This window comes from Balaenoptera borealis (assembly GCF_965194805.1).
Source record: "Balaenoptera borealis genome assembly, chromosome: 4".
NCBI lineage: Eukaryota > Metazoa > Chordata > Mammalia > Artiodactyla > Balaenopteridae > Balaenoptera > Balaenoptera borealis.
In genome coordinates this window covers 123,718,814-123,736,916 of record NC_138861.1, presented here as the reverse complement: position 1 = coordinate 123,736,916, position 18,103 = coordinate 123,718,814, and the positions used below count along the sequence as shown (strand labels likewise).

Below are 18,103 nucleotides of genomic sequence, written 5' to 3'. Positions count from 1 at the left end.
TCAGGGGCACCAATCGTCAGGGCCATGCTGCTACCTTAAGCCAATGATGTTTCTCTGTGAGTGCATGTGGCATTCTGGAACTTCTCCTTTGATAAATGTAAGGATAACACATTTAACCAAAAGAAATGTACATGCATATCTATGAGGTGTGCCAATCTCTTAAAACGTTTTCTACAAGGTACAAAGTGACAAAATGGTTTAAGAGGGAAAATGGCTCATATGCTGCGTAATTTGATGTGTTGTAAATGAGGAGATGTCAGAAAAGTCAACTACTTGGTAACTAGAAAGACATGCACTCATGGGATTTTTTTCCTTATATTTTCTCCATTCAAGAAAACAATAGGCATGCGTACACAGTGTGGCCCTAATTGAGCACCTCAGCAGGCAGCCCAATTTGTGTCCAATGCCTATTATATTCAGGATCCAGAACATGCACTGCCCTACTGTTTTTAGGTCGCTCTCAAAATTTAGAGAGGCTTTTGATTTTTCAGTCCAGGTTGCTTTGATACAGACTCCAAATTTATCATAATCACATCATAACTAGCACATAGTACAACTAGGTAGATCTCATGCTTTAAACGAAAATGAAGGTCACAGCACTTTAAGGGAAAAGATAGAAAAACATCACTCGAAAATAAAAGTCACATACCACAAGGGTCAGAAATGGTCCACTAAAGATAGGTTATACAGAATTTAAATCATAGAGAGGGACATGTCATGGGCACAATGACAAAAAGAGAAATCATATTGCAGAAGAAAGAGAAGAATGGGGGCCAGCAGCCATCAATTTGTTTTAAGTCACTCCTACCCAAGGAATTTGGTTCCAGGAGGCCCCAGCTGAAGGATGCGGCTGACCAAACTTTCTCCCTCATTAAGTGGGGGAGGAGCCGTTGGCAGGTGAAGTTTACTGAGTACATCCAAAGCAGCAGTGAAGGAAAGAACATAAGTAAGCTTCAGGTGTTGTTTTCCACAGAACCCCAGCATCACCAGCTGATGAACAGGGTGAAGTTTGGTTTCACACTGCATTTGGTTCTGCCCCCTCCATTGGTCACAAAGAGCAAGAACAGAGACCCAGAGTGTACAATGGAGGCGCGTGGAAGGAGGGAGCGTGTGGGTCGGATCTGTCCGTACTTAGGTTCACCGCCAGGGCATGAGCCAAAAAAGAAAAAAATATGCTCCACTGGAAAGACAGAGCTGTTGGGGATATAGTAAAAACTCTGACTCCATAGCAAGGCCAGAAGTTTTCATGGATATTCCTCAACAGATGTGACGAGTATTAAAAAGCCTACAACTACCTGCACATGAGGGAGGGGAAAGGACCTGGTACATACAGAATGAAAGGAACCACTGGGGAATTACTCCAACCATAATGGCATCTTCTGATGCAACCCAGAACTTCACAGGCTCCTTCTAAATCTCTGGTCTGTCTGATAGGAGGACATGGGGGGTGGTTTCCATAATTGGGAAATACAGACACACCCCTTTTCACGTGTGAACATAATTTGGAGCAACCTGTTAACAGTTTGCTCCAAATTACAAGGCTTTAGAACATTTCCTGAGTTCTAAAGCAAGAAATCCTCTCCCCAATATGACACTGGCAAAGCAAGAGTTCATGATTAATAGGATTTTCTCCCAGTTTTTGAGCACAAAGAGTTGATATGACGAGACTTAAATACAATTGATTTGTTTCAAAATATTTTGAAACTTGTCCCCCTCCAAAACTTCATCGTTTTGTCAGTTTTCAGCAGTAGCTACTCACTTCTTGGCATACTGAGATATCACTTAATATAATAGCAGCCATACAAACAAACAGAAGAAAGAAGAAATGTTTATTTCTGCTCAAAATTGCTAAAATGAGCATGGTGAAAGTTATTCTTGATTTGGTCCTCTTAATGAACACTATGCCTAAATAAAATGCCAGTATAATTATAAGACTCAAGGTAGCAATTTTGACAACAGAAAAGACAAATCACATAGACTAAATTTTTGGATGTTCTATAAAGAACACTGCTCCCCAAAGTTAAGATAATGATTCTGTTTTGTAACTATACAAGACTTTATGTTTGGAATAGACTAGTACAGTTGACCTTTGAACGACTAGGCAGGTCCACTTATGCCCTGATTTTTTTCAATAGTAAATATTACAGAACCACACGGGCCGACTCTAAGGTGTATGCAAAGTTTCGACTGTGTGGAGGGTCAGCACCTCTAACCCCTGCATTGTTCAAGGGCCAACTGTATTTTTTTCTCTATGACTTCATCACTTAAATCTCCGATTAAAAAAATTCCTACTATCGACCAAAAAGATGATTATTCATATTGGGAGTCTAGCATGTACTATCACATTCAAAGAGAAAGAGTAATAGTTAACCTGAATGTTTAACCCATTAATGCCTTAAAATAAGAGGCATTTAAGTGGAGTCAAGCATTGAGGCATTACTTCCAATTCTTAAAAAAATTTCATAGGGGCCAATCTTCTTTCAAAATGTTTTGACGTACCTTTTTCCATTCCATCCTAGTGATTTCATGTGGAGGACACAAGCTCATCGGTGACTAAGTGGGAGGTTTATCAGAAACCCTTACCCAAGGAACTGAGCACCCGAAGGTCCGACTTCAATCAGGCGACTGGCCAGGCCTTCTCCTTCCACCATTGGAGGCATTGTCGCCAGTCTATGGCGTTTGACCAGTCGGCAGGTGACTCGTGTTGGGGCAGTACATTTCCGAGGCGGAATGATGATGCGGAGCCCATTGTGTCTGCATCCTCGCATAGCACCACCTCGGGCGTCCACCATAAAACTAACCAGGAAACTAAAAATTAAAATAGAAAATTAGATGTGTTGAGAAATATCAATGGCAGATAAACAAGCTTTGTCAAGTTATTTTTTTTTCCATAATGCTCTGTTCTTAAAACATCTCTTTTTTATTTATATGCATGGTGGCCAAAAATTTGTCCTTAAAAGTTATTTTACTTTATACTGATGCCTTTATTTTAGTTTGGTTGTTGTTTTAATTTTTGTATTTTTTGATCTGTAACTAAAGAAGAGTTCTAATTTTTTTGATAATGGTAATATTAAATATAAATTGTAAATTAAAAATATATCCAATTGACTTAGAAAGTAGAATGAAATTACATAAAGAATATTGATGAGTTTCCTTTTGTTATAAATGCAAATACGTTTGCTTCCTTCTATGTGTGTCCTGAAAAATCCATATTTTGAAATAATATAAGGATAGAGCAGAGAGGAAAGACTAAATTGCAGCTTTTCTAAGTAAACTCAACTTGACTTTTAAAAATTACATCTTATCCAGATCATTTTAGTATAATTCTATGACTTAAAAAAATTCACAGGCCTTCTCCCAAGATCAAACCCATGTATGTGCATCCTGCTCCAACATCGTCTTACCCAGGATGCAGGTTTTTAACTCATTACATTCTAAAAAAAAAGAGGAAAAGCAAAATAATCAAATGTTTTGGATAGAACAAATTTGCTGGTTAAAATGCACTTTTTCACTTCTTACGTAGAAATCTCTCTGCTATACCATTCTAATTGAAGGGGTAGATAGGAAACAAAGATTATAAATACCCTCTATTCTGGGTTTTGAAGTGGGAAAACCTGGGTTCATGCTAATGGAGGATATCTGTGTATCATGACTTTCCCCAAATTATAATAAATTGAATATGGAAAGTCATAGGTAGTAATTTAGAAATGTAAAGGCATCTCTATTATTTTTGCTCCTTTTTTGCCAAGCTAATTACTTGTAAATAGGGGAATAATGATCCAAGGTGACTTGGTTTGTTTATTTTAAGTGTACCAAGAGAAAGGGTTTGTCTTAGCTTTGAAGTTGTTTCCTTTGGGCTGTTTCTGCAGCTTAGTTTGAGTTCTTCTCACTATGTTAGTGTAACACTCATTAAAGACTTGGAAGCACGCACTTGGTCAAGGAGGAAAAATTAAACCAGGCAATCTGATGGTCATACACATATACACAAAGACACACACAGTGTGCACACCCTTACACAAATAACATTACTGTCTTTCCCAATTCTTACATTTGCAAGCTTTTTATACCAAAACAGAAAGAGGAAAGCACCATATAGGTGTATTATGGATCTACTGATAGCTTAACCAGCACAGAACTATACCAGATTCATCACACCTAGATATTGCATGAATGATAACATGTAAAACATTTCAAAGGTGTATCATCAAAGTAAGTTATGGGATAGAAACATAATACATTTATGTTATTTTTAGATAAGTGAAGGAAAAATACCTTAGCATCCTCTTCATAGCAGAACACAACCCATTAAGCATGCTATTAAACAGAACCCCTGTTGCTAGTAATACAAATGGATGTGAAGGAGCCCAGAGTGCCTGTCTGAAGCAGGTCGTGCAGGATGAGACCATGAGAAGAGGCGACACACTTCTTCCCATATGCAGGAGCCGGTCTAGACCTACCAATTCATACCCAGTCCTCTAAGTTTTTAGTATGGGACACAAACTGGGGAGTATAATCAACAGTTAAATCCTGAAGTGTGGATATTTCTGGTCTTTATCAAATCACAATGAGAAAATGTTGGCTGCTTTTCTTATTACTAGCGTTTAAGTAGGAATTCTTTTTTTTTTTTGGATCCCAAGAAAACAGGAGTTCACTGTGGTTTAGAATTCAGAATGACTGTACATAATAATTAGGTTTAACTGACAACATTTTTTCTGAAATTTCTGAATTTTTGCTAAGTTTTATATATTATCACTAGCTTGAGTTCCCCCCTCTCTCTTACTTTTATTACTAGAGTCACCAGAAGGAAAATTTAAAATATTTCAAAAATAGCTGTTTCTGGGCAAGTCACCCAGCACACTCTCTTCTTCATGTTTCCTCTGGTCTCAAACATAAAGGGGAAACCGGCTCAGATAAGAACAATCCTTGTTGCACACCCGCCGGCTCATGCATCCCCCTTTTTATTCCAAGAGGCTCCAGCTCAAACAAAAGTTACAAGGTTAAGCGCTACTCCGAGTTCCTGACACAGCTAACCCCTGCTTCGTCTTCAAAAAAATAGAGGTCTGTCATTCCTTTTTGAACATGGCTTCGAAGTGGAGGTCTTTGGCCATGAGCTCCTTTCTGACACCATCTAGTGCCCACTGGTGGTCCGTCAGCTCCAAAGCTTCCCACTCTGTCTTAAAAGCTTTGTTGGTGTCTGCGGGCATGGCCATGGCTGCTCCAGTCATCTGTTCCCGCATTATCCGTGACTGGTCAGCAGCATTATCTTGGCCCAAAATCACAGAGTAAATGCTCCAAAGCCCAAAGACACTGAGGAAATACCAGGATGCAGAACTCACCCAGGAGGCATCTAATGTGAGTAGTTCAATTTCTTGCTGTAGCATAGGCTTAAAACAGAGGGTCAGTGGAAACAGGACCCTGGTTATGACAAAGCCTGAAAATGTCATGTTGATCCATCCACCAATAAGAATCATAGGGAGGACATTTGTGACACTGCCTTTCATCATGTTGGTGAGCATAGTGGGATCAGTCACAGGAGAAGGAGGCACAACCTTCCTTTTAGTTTTTTGAAAAAAACCCATCCTCTGGGTTGTTGAAGTAATATTTTCGTGTCAGGAAAGACTGCTTGGGAATGTATTTTCCATTTTCGCTAAGGACTCTGCTTCAAATTAGGACTTGACTGTCAGAGACTTGTTCCTGGGTGAGCTTCTTGTCACTCTGCAGCAGGATGGACATGTAGTGGCAAATCATGCCCATGAAGAAGGTGATGATAACGATGGGCAGGACCACCCAGAGGCAGATGTTGGAGTCGAGCAGCAGCTCCGGCCCTGCCATTTTCACAGAGAGCCGGCTCCTGGCCGGCTGTGGCCGGGTTGATCTTCACCAGGGCGCAGGTTGCGGGGCTCCTCATCAAGTTCGCCTCCGGGCCTTCTCACGACCCTCAGCCAGGTGAGCCTGGGACAAAACCACAGCCTCGGCCCTTGCGCCCTGCCCACCACCGGGCCAGCAGGCCACCCACTAAGTAGGAATTCTTAAAAAATTATTTTCAGGGGAGTCAGAGAAGATGGCGGAAGAGTAAGATGCGGAGATCACCTTCCTCCCCACAGATACATCAGAAATACATCTACACGTGGAACTGCTCCTATAGAACACTCACTGAATGCTGGCAGAAGACCTCAGGCCTCCCAAAAGGCAAGAAACTCCCCACATACCTGGGTAGTGCAAAAGAAACAAGAAAAAACAGAGACAAAAGAATAGGGACGGGACTGGCACCAGTGGGAGGGCGCTGTGAAGGAGGAAAGGTTTCCACACACTAGGAAGCCCCTTCACGGGAGGAGACGGCGGGTGGCAGAGGGGGGAGCTTCAGAGCCACAGAGGAGAGCGCAGCAACAGGGGTGCGGAGGGCAAAGCGGAGAGATACCCACAGAGGATCGGTGCCGACCAGCACTCACCAGCCCCAGAGGCTTGTCTGCTCACCTGCCGGGGCGGGCGGGGGCTGGGAGCTGAGGCTTGGGCTTCTGTCGGATCCCAGGGAGAGGACTGGGGTTGGCGGCGTGAACACAGCCTGAAGGGGCTAGTGCGCCACAGCTAGCTGGGAGGGAGTCCGGGAAAAAGTCTGTACCTGCCAAAGAGGCAAGAGACTTTTTCTTCCCTCTTTGTTTCCTGGTGCGTGAGGAGAGGGGATTCAGAGCGCCGCTTAAAGGAGCTCCAGAGATGGGCACAAGCTGTGGCTATCAGCGCGGAACCCAGAGATGGGCATGGGATGCTAAGGCTGCTGCTGCCGCCAACAAGAAGCCTGTGTGCAAGCACAGGTCACCCTCCACACTGCCCCTCCCGGGAGCCTGTGCAGCCCGCCACTGCCAGGGTCCCGTGATCCAGGGACAACTTCCCCGGGAGAACGCATGGCGTGCATCAGGCTGGTGCAATGTCATGCCGGCCTCTGCCGCTGCAGGCTTGCCCCACATCCATACCCCTCCCTCCTCCCGGCCTGAGTGAGCCAGAGCCCCCGAATCAGCTGCTCCTTTAACCCCGTCCTGTTTGAGCGAAGAACAGATGCCCTCAGGCGACCTACACGCAGAGGTGGGGCCAAATCCAAAGCTGAACCTCAGGAGCTGTGCGAACAGAGAAAGGGAAATCTCTCCCAGCAGCCTCAGGAGCAGCGGATTAAATCTCCACAATCAACTTGATGTACCCTGCATCTGTGGAATACCTGAATAGACAACGAATCATCCCAAACTGAGGAGGTGGACTTTGGGAGCAAGATATATTATTTTTTCCCCTTTTCCTCTTTTTGTGAGTGTGTATGTGTATGCTTCTTGGGGAGATTTTGTCTGTATAGCTTTGCTTTCACCATTTGTCCTAGGGTTATGTCCGCCCATTTTTGTTTTTGTTTTTTTTTTACTTTTTAAAAAAATTTTTTCTTAATAATTATTTTTTATTTTAATAACTTTATTCTATTTTATCTTTATTTTATTTTATCCTCTTTCTTTCTTTCCTTCTATATTTTCTCCCTTTTATTCTGAGCCGTGTGGATGAAAGGCTCTTGGTGCTCCAGCCAAGAGTCAGTGCTGTGCCCCTGAGGTGGGAGAGCCAACTCTTCAGGACACTGGTCCAAAAGAGACCTTCCAGCTCCACGTAATATCAAATGGCAAAAATCTCCCAGAGATCTCCATCTCAACACCAAGACCCAGCTTCACTCAATGACCAGTAAACTACAGTGTTGGACACCCTATGCCAAACTACTAGCAAGACAGGAACACAACCCCACCCATTAGCAGAGAGGCTGCCTAAAATCATAATAAGGCCACAGACACCCCAAAACACACCACCAGACGTGGACCTGCTCACCAGAAAGAAAAGATCCAGCCTCATCCACAAGAACACAGGCACTAGTCCCCTCCAATAGGAAGCCTACACAACCCACTGAAGCAACCTTAGCCACTGGGGACAGACACCAAAAACAACGGGAACTATGAACCTGCAGCCTGCGAAAAGGAGACCCCAAACACAGTAAGATAAGCAAAATAAGAAGACAGAAAAACACACAGCAGATGAAGGAGCAAGGTAAAAACCCACCAGACCTAACAAATGAAGAGGAAATAGGCAGTCTACCTGAAAAAGAATTCAGAATAATGATAGTAAAGATGATCCAAAATCTTGGAAATAGAATAGAGAAAATGCAAGAAACATTTAAAAAGGACCTAGAAGAACTAAAGCGCAAACAAGCAACGATGAACAACACAATAAATGAAATTAAAAATACTCTAGAAGGGATCAATAGCAGAATAACTGAAGCAGAAGAACGGATAAGTGACCTGGAAGATAAAATAGTGGAAATAACTACCGCAGAGCAGAATAAAGAAAAAAGAATGAAAAGAACTGAGGACAGCCTCAGAGACCTCTGGGACAATATTAAACGCACCAACATTCGAATTATAGGGGTCCCAGAAGAAGAAGAGAAAAAGAAAGGGACTGAGAAAATATTTGAAGAGATTATAGTTGAAAACTTCCCTAATATGGGAAAGGAAATAGTTAATCAAGTCCAGGAAGCACAGAGAGTCCCATACACGATAAATCGAAGGAGAAACACGCCAAGACACATATTAATCAAACTATCAAAAATTAAATACAAAGAAAACATATTAAAAGCAGCAAGGGAAAAACAACAAATAACACACAAGGGAATCCCCATTAGGTTAACAGCTGATCTTTCAGCAGAAACTCTGCAAACCAGAAGGGAGTGGCAGGACGTATTTAAAGTGATGAAGGAGAAAAAAACCTACAACCAAGATTACTCTACCGAGCAAGGATCTCATTCAGATTTGATGGAGAAATTAAAACCTTTACACACAAGCAAAAGCTGAGAGAGTTCAGCACCACCAAACCAGCTTTACAACAAATGCTAAAGAAAGTTCTCTAGGCAAGAAACACAAGAGAAGGAAAAGACCTTCAATAACAAACCCAAAACAATTCAGAAAATGGGAATAGGAAGATACATATCAATAATGACCTGAAATGTAAATGGATTAAATCGTCCCACCAAAAGACACAGACTGGCTGAACAGATACAAAAACAAGACCCGTATATATGCTGTTTACAAAAGACCCACTCCAGACCTAGGGACACATACAGACTGAAAGGGAGGGGATGGAAAAAGATATTCCATGCAAATGGAAATCAAAAGAAAGTTGGAGTAGCAATTCTCATAGCAGACAAAATAAACTTTAAAACAAAGACTATTACAAGAGACAAAGAAGGACACTACATAAAGATCAAGGGATCGATCCAAGAAGAAGATATAACAATTGTAAATATATATGCACCCAACATAGGAGCACCTCAATACATAAGGCAAATACTAACAGCCATAAAAGGGGAAATCGACAGTAACACAATCATAGTAAGGGACTTTAACACCCCACTTTCACCAATGGACAGATCATCCAAAATGAAAATGAATAAGGAAACACAAGCTTTAAATGATACATTAAACAAGATGGACTTAATTGATATTTATAGGACATTCCACCCAAAAACAACAGAATACACATTTTTCTCAAGTGCTCATGGAACATTCTCCAGGATAGATCATATCTTGGGTCACAAATCAAGCCTTGGTAAATTTAAGAAAATTGAAATCGTATCAAGTATCTTTTCCGACCACCACGCTATGAGACTAGATATCAATTACAGGAAAAGATCTGTAAAAAATATAAACACATGGAGGCTAAACAATACACAACTTAATAACCAAGTGATCACTGAAGAAATCAAAGAGGAAATCAAAAAATACCTAGAAACAAATGACAATGGAGACACGATGACCCAAAACCTATGGGATGCAGCAAAAGCAGTTCTAAGAGGGAAGTTTATAGCAATACAATCCTACCTTAAGAAACAGGAAACACCTCAAATAAACAACCTAACCTTGCACCTAAAGCAATTAGAGAAAGAAGAACAAAAAAACCCCAAAGTTAGAAGAAGGAAAGAAATCATAAAGATCAGATCAGAAATAAATGAAAAAGAAAGGAAGGAAACGATAGCAAAGATCAATAAAACTAAAAGCTGGTTCTTGGAGAAGATAAACAAAATTGATAAACCATTAGCCAGACTCATCAAGAAAAAAAGGGAGAAGACTCAAGTCAATAGAATTAGAAATGAAAAAGGAGAAGTAAAAACTGACACTGTAGAAATACAAAGGATCATGAGAGATTACTACAAGCAACTCTATGCCAATAAAATGGACAACCTGGAAGAAATGGACAAATTCTTAGAAATGCACAACCTGCCAAGACTGAACCAGGAAGAAATAGAAAATATGAACAGACCAATCACAAGCACTGAAATTGAAACTGTGATTAAAAACCTTCCAACAAACAAAAGCCCAGGACCAGATGGCTTCATAGGCGAATTCTATCAAACATTTAGAGAAGAGCTAACACACATCCTTCTCAAACTCTTCCAAAATATAGCAGAGGGAGGAACACTCCCAAACTCATTCTACAAGGCCACCATCACCGTGATACCAGACAAAGATGTCACAAAGAAAGAAAACTACAGGGCAATATCACTGATGAACATAGATGCAAAAATCCTCAAAAAATACTAGCAAACAGAATCCAACAGCACATTGAAAGGATCATACACTATGATCAAGTGGGGTTTATTCCAGGAATGCAAGGATTCTTCAATATACGCAAATCAATCAATGTGATACACCATATTAAAAAATTGAAGGAGAAAAACCATTGATCATCTCAAGAGATGCAGAGAAAGCTTTCGACAAAATTCAACACCCATTTATGATAAAAACCCTGCAGAAAGTAGGCATAGAGGGAACTTTCCTCAACACAATAAAGGCCATATATGACAAACCCACAGCCAACATCGTCCTCAATGGTGAAAAACTGAAACCATTTCCACTAAGATCAGCAACAAGACAAGGTTGCCCACTCTCACCACTGTTATTCAACATAGTTTTGGAAGCTTTAGCCACAGCAATTAGAGAAGAAAAAGAAATAAAAGGAATCCAAATTGGAAAAGAAGAAGTAAAGCTGTCACTGTTTGCAGATGACATGATACTATACACAGAGAATCCTAAAGATGCTACCAGAAAACTACTAGAGCTAATCAATGAATTTGGTAAAGTAGCAGGATACAAGGTTAATGCACAGAAATCTCTGGCATTGCTATACACTAATGATGAAAAACCTGAAAGTGAAATTAAGAAAACACTCCCGTTTACCACTGCAACAAAAAGAATAAAATATCTAGGAATAAACCTACCTAAGGAGACAAAAGACCTGTGTGCAGAAAATTATAAGACACTAATGAAAGAAATTAAAGATGATACAAATAGATGGAGAGATATACCATGTTCTTGGATTGGAAGAATCAACATTGTGAAAATGACTCTACTACCCAAAGCAATCTACAGATTCAATGCAATCCCTATCAAACTACCACTGGCATTTTTCACAGAACTAGAACAAAAAATTTCACAATTTGTATGGAGACACAAAAGACCCCGAATAGCCAAAGCAATCTTGAGAACGAAAAATGGAGCTGGAGGAATCAGGCTCCCTGACTTCAGACTATATTACAAAGCTACAGTAATCAAGACAGTTTGGTACTGGCCCAAAAACAGAAATATAGATCAATGGAACAGGATAGAAAGCCCAGACATAAACCCACGCACATATGGTCACCTTATCTTTGATAAAGGAGGCAAGAATATACAGTGGAGAAAAGACAGCCTCTTCAATAAGTGGTGCTGGGAAAACTGGACAGCTACATGTAAAACTATGAAAGTAGAGCACTCCCTAACACCATACACAAAAATAAACTCAAAATGGATTAAAGACCTAAATGTAAGGCCAGAAACTATAAAACTCTTAGAGGAAAACATAGGCAGAACACTCTATGACATTAATCACAGCAAGATCCTTTTTGACCCAGCTCCTAGAGAAATGGAAATAAAAACACAAATAAACAAATGGGACCTAATGAAACTTAAAAGCTTTTGCACAGCAAAGGAAACCATAAACAAGACCAAAAGACAACCCTCAGAATGGGAGAAAATATTCGTAAATGAAGCAACTGACAAAGGATTAATCTCCAAAATTCACAAGCAGCTCATGCAGCTCAATAACAAAAAAACAAACAACACAATCCAAAAATGGACAGAAGACCTAAATAGACATTTCTCCAAAGAAGATATACAGATTGCCAACAAACACATGAAAGAATGCTCAACATCATTAATCATTAGAGAAATGCAAATCAAAACTACAATGAGATATCATCTCACACCAGTCAGAATGGCCATCATCAAAAAAATCTAGAAACAATAAATGCTGGAGAGGGTGTGGAGAAAAGGGAACACTTTTGCACTGTTGGTGGGAATGTAAATTGATACAGCCACTATGGAGAACAGTATGGAGGTTCCTTAAAAAACTAAAAATAGAACTACCATACGACCCAGCAATCCCACTACTGGGCATATATCCTGAGAAAACCATAATTCATAAAGCGTCATGTACCAAAATGTTCATTGCAGCTCTATTTACAATAGCCAGGACATGGAAGCAACCTACGTGTCCATAAACAGATGAATGGATAAAGAAGATGTCGCACATATATACAATGGAATATTACTCCGGCATAAAAAGAAACGAAATCGAGATATTTGTAGTGAGGTGGATGGACCTAGAGTCTATCATACAGAGTGAAGTAAGTCAGAAAGAGAAAAACAAATACCATATGCTAACACATATATGTGGAATCTAAGAAGAAAAAAAAAAAGGTCATGAAGAACCTAGGGGCAAGACGGGAATAAAGCCACAGACCTACTAGAGAATGGACTTGAGGATATGGGGAGGGGGAAGGGTAAGCTGTCACAAAGTGAGAGAGTGGCATGGACATGTATACACTACCAAACGTAAAATAGATAGCTAGTGGGAAGCAGCCGCATAGCACAGGGAGATCAGCTTGGTGCTTTGTGACCACCTAGAGGGGTGGGATAGGGAGGGTGGGAGGGAGGGAGACGCAAGAGGGAAGAGATATGGGAACATATGCATATGTATAACTGATTCACTTTGTTATAAAGCAGAAACTAACACACCATTGTAAGGCAATTATACTCCAATAAAGATGTTAAAAAAATTTATTTTCTATTTGCTTTTTAAAATGCACTATTGCTCAAAAGAATGAGAGAACTGGTAACGCTTCTAGATGACTATAAAGGTTTCTTTTCCATTTTACTATTTTCTTTTGACTATGATATTTATGTTGATTTTTATAAAAACTAGAAAAAAGTGACTTAAGTTTCAACCAGTGCTGTTCCAAACTCATTGCTACGTTTCTGACTTTCTCTACTTTCTCTGATTTTGTTTCATCTTTTGAATACTAGCAGCACTGGTGAAGAACAGGGACTCAAACTAGTAAGGAACTGTAATGCATCTGCTTAATATTATCAATCTTCAATACTATTTGTACCATTTGAAGGCATTTAGGGAATTTCCTATTTCATGTTACATGCTGTTATATTTCCACTATGTTTATTCCAGTGACGGCTTATGGCCTATATAACATCTCCATTTAGAATATCTTCTAGAGGTGCATTCTCTAAGGCAGGGGTCCCCAACCCCCGGGCCATGAACCGGTATCTGTCCATGGCTTGTTAGGAACGAGGCTGCACAGCAGGAGGTGAGCGGCGGGCAAATGAGTAAAGCTTCATCTGTATTTACAGCCGCTCCCCATCGCTTGCATTACTGCCTGAGCTCCGCCTCCTGTCAGCATTATGGTGAGTTGTGTAATTATTCCATTATATATTACAATGTAATAATAATAGAAATAAAGGGCACAATAAATGTAATGCACTTGAATCATCCCAAAACCATCCCCCTGACCACTGTCTGTGGAAAAACTGTCTTCCATGAAACTGGTCCCTGGTGCCAAAAACGTTAGAGACCGCTGCTCTAAGGAATGAATTGAAGTAGCTATGTTCTTGGCTGTAACAATGTTAAAGTAACTATATGTTTGATGACTTTCTCTGATTTTGTGTCATTGACTGATCCTTTTAAAATTCTCTTTTGTTCTCATTTACTCCATAATTTCCACACCCCTTTTCATGCAACAATTTGTTACCCTCCTAGTAAATGCCAGGTGCCCTGCTAGGAACTGAGTGAGAATACAGAAAGTAAAGACGTAGTTGCTGCTGCCAAGATGCTCACAGTCTAAGCCCCAAATGTCACATGATGGTTTCACTTACTCAGAATCACTTACTTTCCTGGTCAATGAGAAATGAATTAAACCATATATAGGAGCCATATTAGTGCCACAATGGCAATGACCTTGTTCTCCATATTTCTTCCTGTGTCCCCCCAGTGCCTAGCACAATGTAAATAGAGCACATAGTAGGTAGTTAATAAATAATTGTTGAATAGTGAATGAATGGAAGAGTGAAAGTGGTAAGTTGTGAGAAGATAGTAAAAATGAACAAAAATGTTTACAAATTTAGCAAGAAAACACCCTAAGCCAATCAGACTCAAATAATGTAACTGCGGAATAAACAACTAATTAAAAAGCTGACTATGTAGAATTGTATACTAAAAGATTTCTTCAAATAAGAGGGAATAAGAGAAATAATGATTCAAGTTTATATCTAGTGCTGGTGAAAAATCTTTTCGATAAAAGTCAACATGCTAATCATTAATCCTAATAGTTTGTAATATAAAATTGGGTTAGCATTTGAGCATTTTCATTTAAAAAGATCAGAATCAAAAGGTGTCACTATTTGGATAGGTAGTAGAATTAGTGGACAGTTATTTTGTGATGTATAAAACAATTTCAAGGGATGTCCCTGGTGGCACAGTGGTTAAGAATCTGCCTGTCAATGCAGGGGACACGGGTTCGAGCCCTGATCTGGGAAGATCCCACATGCCGTGAAGCAACTAAGCCCGTGTGCCACAACTACTGAGCCTGCGCTCCAGAGCCCGCGAGCCACAACTACAGAGCCCGCATGCCCCAATTACTGAACCCCGCGTGCCTAGAGCCCATGCTCCTCAACAAGAGAAGCCACCGCAATGAGAAGCCCATGCACCACTATGAAGAGTAGTCCCCGCTCGCCACAACTAGAGAAAGCCCTCGCGCAGCAACCAAGACCCAAAGCAGTCAAAAATAAATAAATGAAATAAAGTTATTAAAAAAAAAACAATTTCAAAAAAGCAAAAAGCAGATTATAAGAGACCATTTACTTTTTTTGGTACCATAGGAAAAAGTGAAAGGTTGGAAAGGAGGGAATCATGAGATGAATCAGTTCACATGCTAGGTTTGATTAAGTAAATATGATTTTCTCATATTTTCAGATTAAAAATGGGACAAGATAATGCCTATAAACAGTTGGAGATGAAAGGAGTTGAAGTAAAAACATGTAATTAAGTATGCACAGAGGTATCATATATGGATTAAAGCTCAGCTCCACTGTTTGTGAGCACTGACTAAAGCCTCATCTGTCAATGAAGAATAATCATACCACCACTTAAGGGCAGGGTGAGGATGAAATCATGTGCGGGTAAAGCACATAGAATTCAATAAATGCTTGTTCCCATCATTTTCCTTTCCTGGCACCCATAGGATTTTATATATTTTGACTGTCTTAAAAATTATAGTATAATATAATACCTAAAAAATAAACAGAGAAACTAACGTTTATTAAATACCTGCAATGAACCCGGAACTTTGCTAAAGCAGTTTAATATGGAGTTTTCATTGGTTTATGAACTGTACTATTCAAAGAAGATATAAAAATACTATTATCACAGAGCACAAGATAATGCAGCAAGTACCATGCTCTTTCCTGGATCCAACTCTGATCTATCAAGAGATGTATCCCTGTCTTGAATTATTGTTGTAACCTCGGGCAAGTCACTTAACATCTTTAGGTTTCAGTTTTCTCATCCATAACATGAGAGACATTAAATTCTTAAACTCTAAGGTGGCCTTCTGGTGTTAAAATTCTAACTAGGGTAGGCAACCTATTGGAATATTCCATTTCAGATGTTCTGGAAGCATTCCTATTTGGAAAATAAACTGCTACTCCTGCATGAAATATACACTATTTTTGCTGTATGGTTAAAACAGTCAAGGAGCAGTTTTGCAGAAAATGTATACACATACTGCACTAAACATTGACTTCAGACTGTACAGACAAAAAACATCACGTAACATACTCGGCTTTTGTATATCTTACTCTCCAAATGAAATTCAACAATCATGCAAAGTAGAAACTCTTATTGAAGTTTTCTAAATTGTGAGATACGATGTTATCACAATTTAAAAGGAATAAAAGCAAAAGCAATCCACCATTATTATGCAGATGACTTGCCTAGGAATATGTAGTTGATTAGCTACACAGGTACATGCTTCAGAGGAGGCAGCAGAAAACAATGATTCTGCACTTTTGAGGACTATATCCTCCACCCCAAAAGTTATGAATCCTTAGGTTTACTTTTAATTCATCCAGGACGATGGGGTGGGGACGGGGAGGAGACTGCAGCATTCAGAGTTAGTTATTGATTGAAAATAGGGAAAAAAAATGTCATCAGGGTGCTTCAGTGATCCCCATACACATAGCAAGAGGGCCTTAAATTAAATCTGATTTCTGGGGTACTATGAGAAAACCATATCATGAGCTCTTTCTCCTCTATAATTTCCTTAATTCCTTCCCAATCTTTGAAATTCCATGAACTGAAAAACTGATGAAAAACGGCTTTGAAAAAAGTGTCTCAAACTTGTTAAAATCACCAAAAAAGTATTTATCACTCACTATGTTCATGTGTAGAAACAAAATATTTAGTGTGTATTTCAGAAAAAAGTAAAAGAATGGATGTAAATTTTTCAAAGTTGAAAACTGTTTTATTTGTAGACAATCTTTAGTATCATGATGGGTGACTGTAAAATAAAATACAATAATCAGCAGTTTGATAAGAACCTTTAAAAATAACTTTATAAAAATAAAATAGAATAATGGATTTTTTAGAACACTGGAATCATTCTATAGCACAATTTGTAAAATATCAAAAGGCTGCATTTAAAGTAGTACTAGCAAGCAAATGCACTATTAATAAACTTTCAGCCCTTGGTTCACCTAGAATATAGTTTAAAAAAAAACTCTGCTAAGTGACACTTAAAATCATAACCTTTACTATAACTTGAAAATAGCTCAACCAATTTGCATAATTGCTGGAATAGCATTTTCCAGCTCTATGTAGCACTTGTTGTCACAAAAGAAGCTGAGATATGGAGACCCATGACCAAGACAGGCTCTCACTTTAGGTCTACATTCATTTTGGTACTACCCCACCTAATTTCCAACAAAATAAGAAATACCCACTTTCTCTTTACCATATGGCCATGATTTGGAGAAAACACATTATTCTCCCTCGCACTCTCTCTCTCTCTCTCTCTGGCTAGGTATGGTCACACTAAAGCATCCTGAGGCAGGGTATATGCAGAAGGAAATGACAAAAGGAGGAGAGGAAGAGGCAACATGTTCAGAGAAAGAATTATGCAGAAGTTCACCTGCTGTTGTCACGATCAAGACATGGAGAGGTGCGGCTGCAACAGAATAGATACTTTAGCACAGAGAAGGAATGGATAACGTGAAATATAAAGAAGGAAATCAGAAGTGACTTTCAACTGAGATATATTATTTATATACCAATACCATATTCATTGAAAAAAAGATGGAAATACAAATGAGATACAGCTCTATGCAAATGCTGAGAGAAGAGCCAGGTACTGGAGCTCTGTAGCAACTCCCAGGTTAGGGAACTGGGAAATTATAAAATCCCTGGACATGGATTTGTAGGCTTATTCAATTCTGGCTTACGTGGGCACTTAAAATCTAAATGTCCAAGAAGCTACAAAGCATCGAAGGGCATTATAATGAGAGTTACAAAGTTTTCGATTTGATGGACATAGTTTTGCCTCCAAAGCTTTTCTTTCATACTTTCAAAATAATGGTAATGACCTTTTGGGCTCCTACAGAAGAAATGCAAACAGAAAAGGCACAATTTAAAAAATAGCTCCAATGACACACAA

At 39.5% G+C, this 18,103-nt stretch overlaps 1 protein-coding gene and 1 pseudogene across 33 annotated transcripts in view; both read right to left on the bottom strand.

The window, feature by feature from the left end:
* Positions 1–18,103, bottom strand: part of ANK2 (ankyrin 2) — a 688,006-nt gene that overhangs the window by 47,023 nt on the left and 622,880 nt on the right. For 24 of the 32 annotated variants that reach the window (XM_082389582.1, XM_082389587.1, XM_082389568.1 and 21 more), the window contains one exon: positions 2,584–2,808. In XM_082389582.1, the coding sequence (XP_082245708.1) occupies positions 2,584–2,808 (225 nt within the window). Of the gene's footprint in view, positions 1–808; positions 908–2,583; positions 2,809–17,581; positions 17,618–18,103 lie in introns of all 32 variants that reach the window. The other 8 variants (XM_082389584.1, XM_082389571.1, XM_082389592.1 and 5 more) reach the window with 3 other exon arrangements.
* Positions 4,613–6,394, bottom strand: LOC309627582 (ER membrane protein complex subunit 3 pseudogene; annotated as a pseudogene). Its single transcript has one exon. The product of its transcript is annotated as an ER membrane protein complex subunit 3 pseudogene (transcript).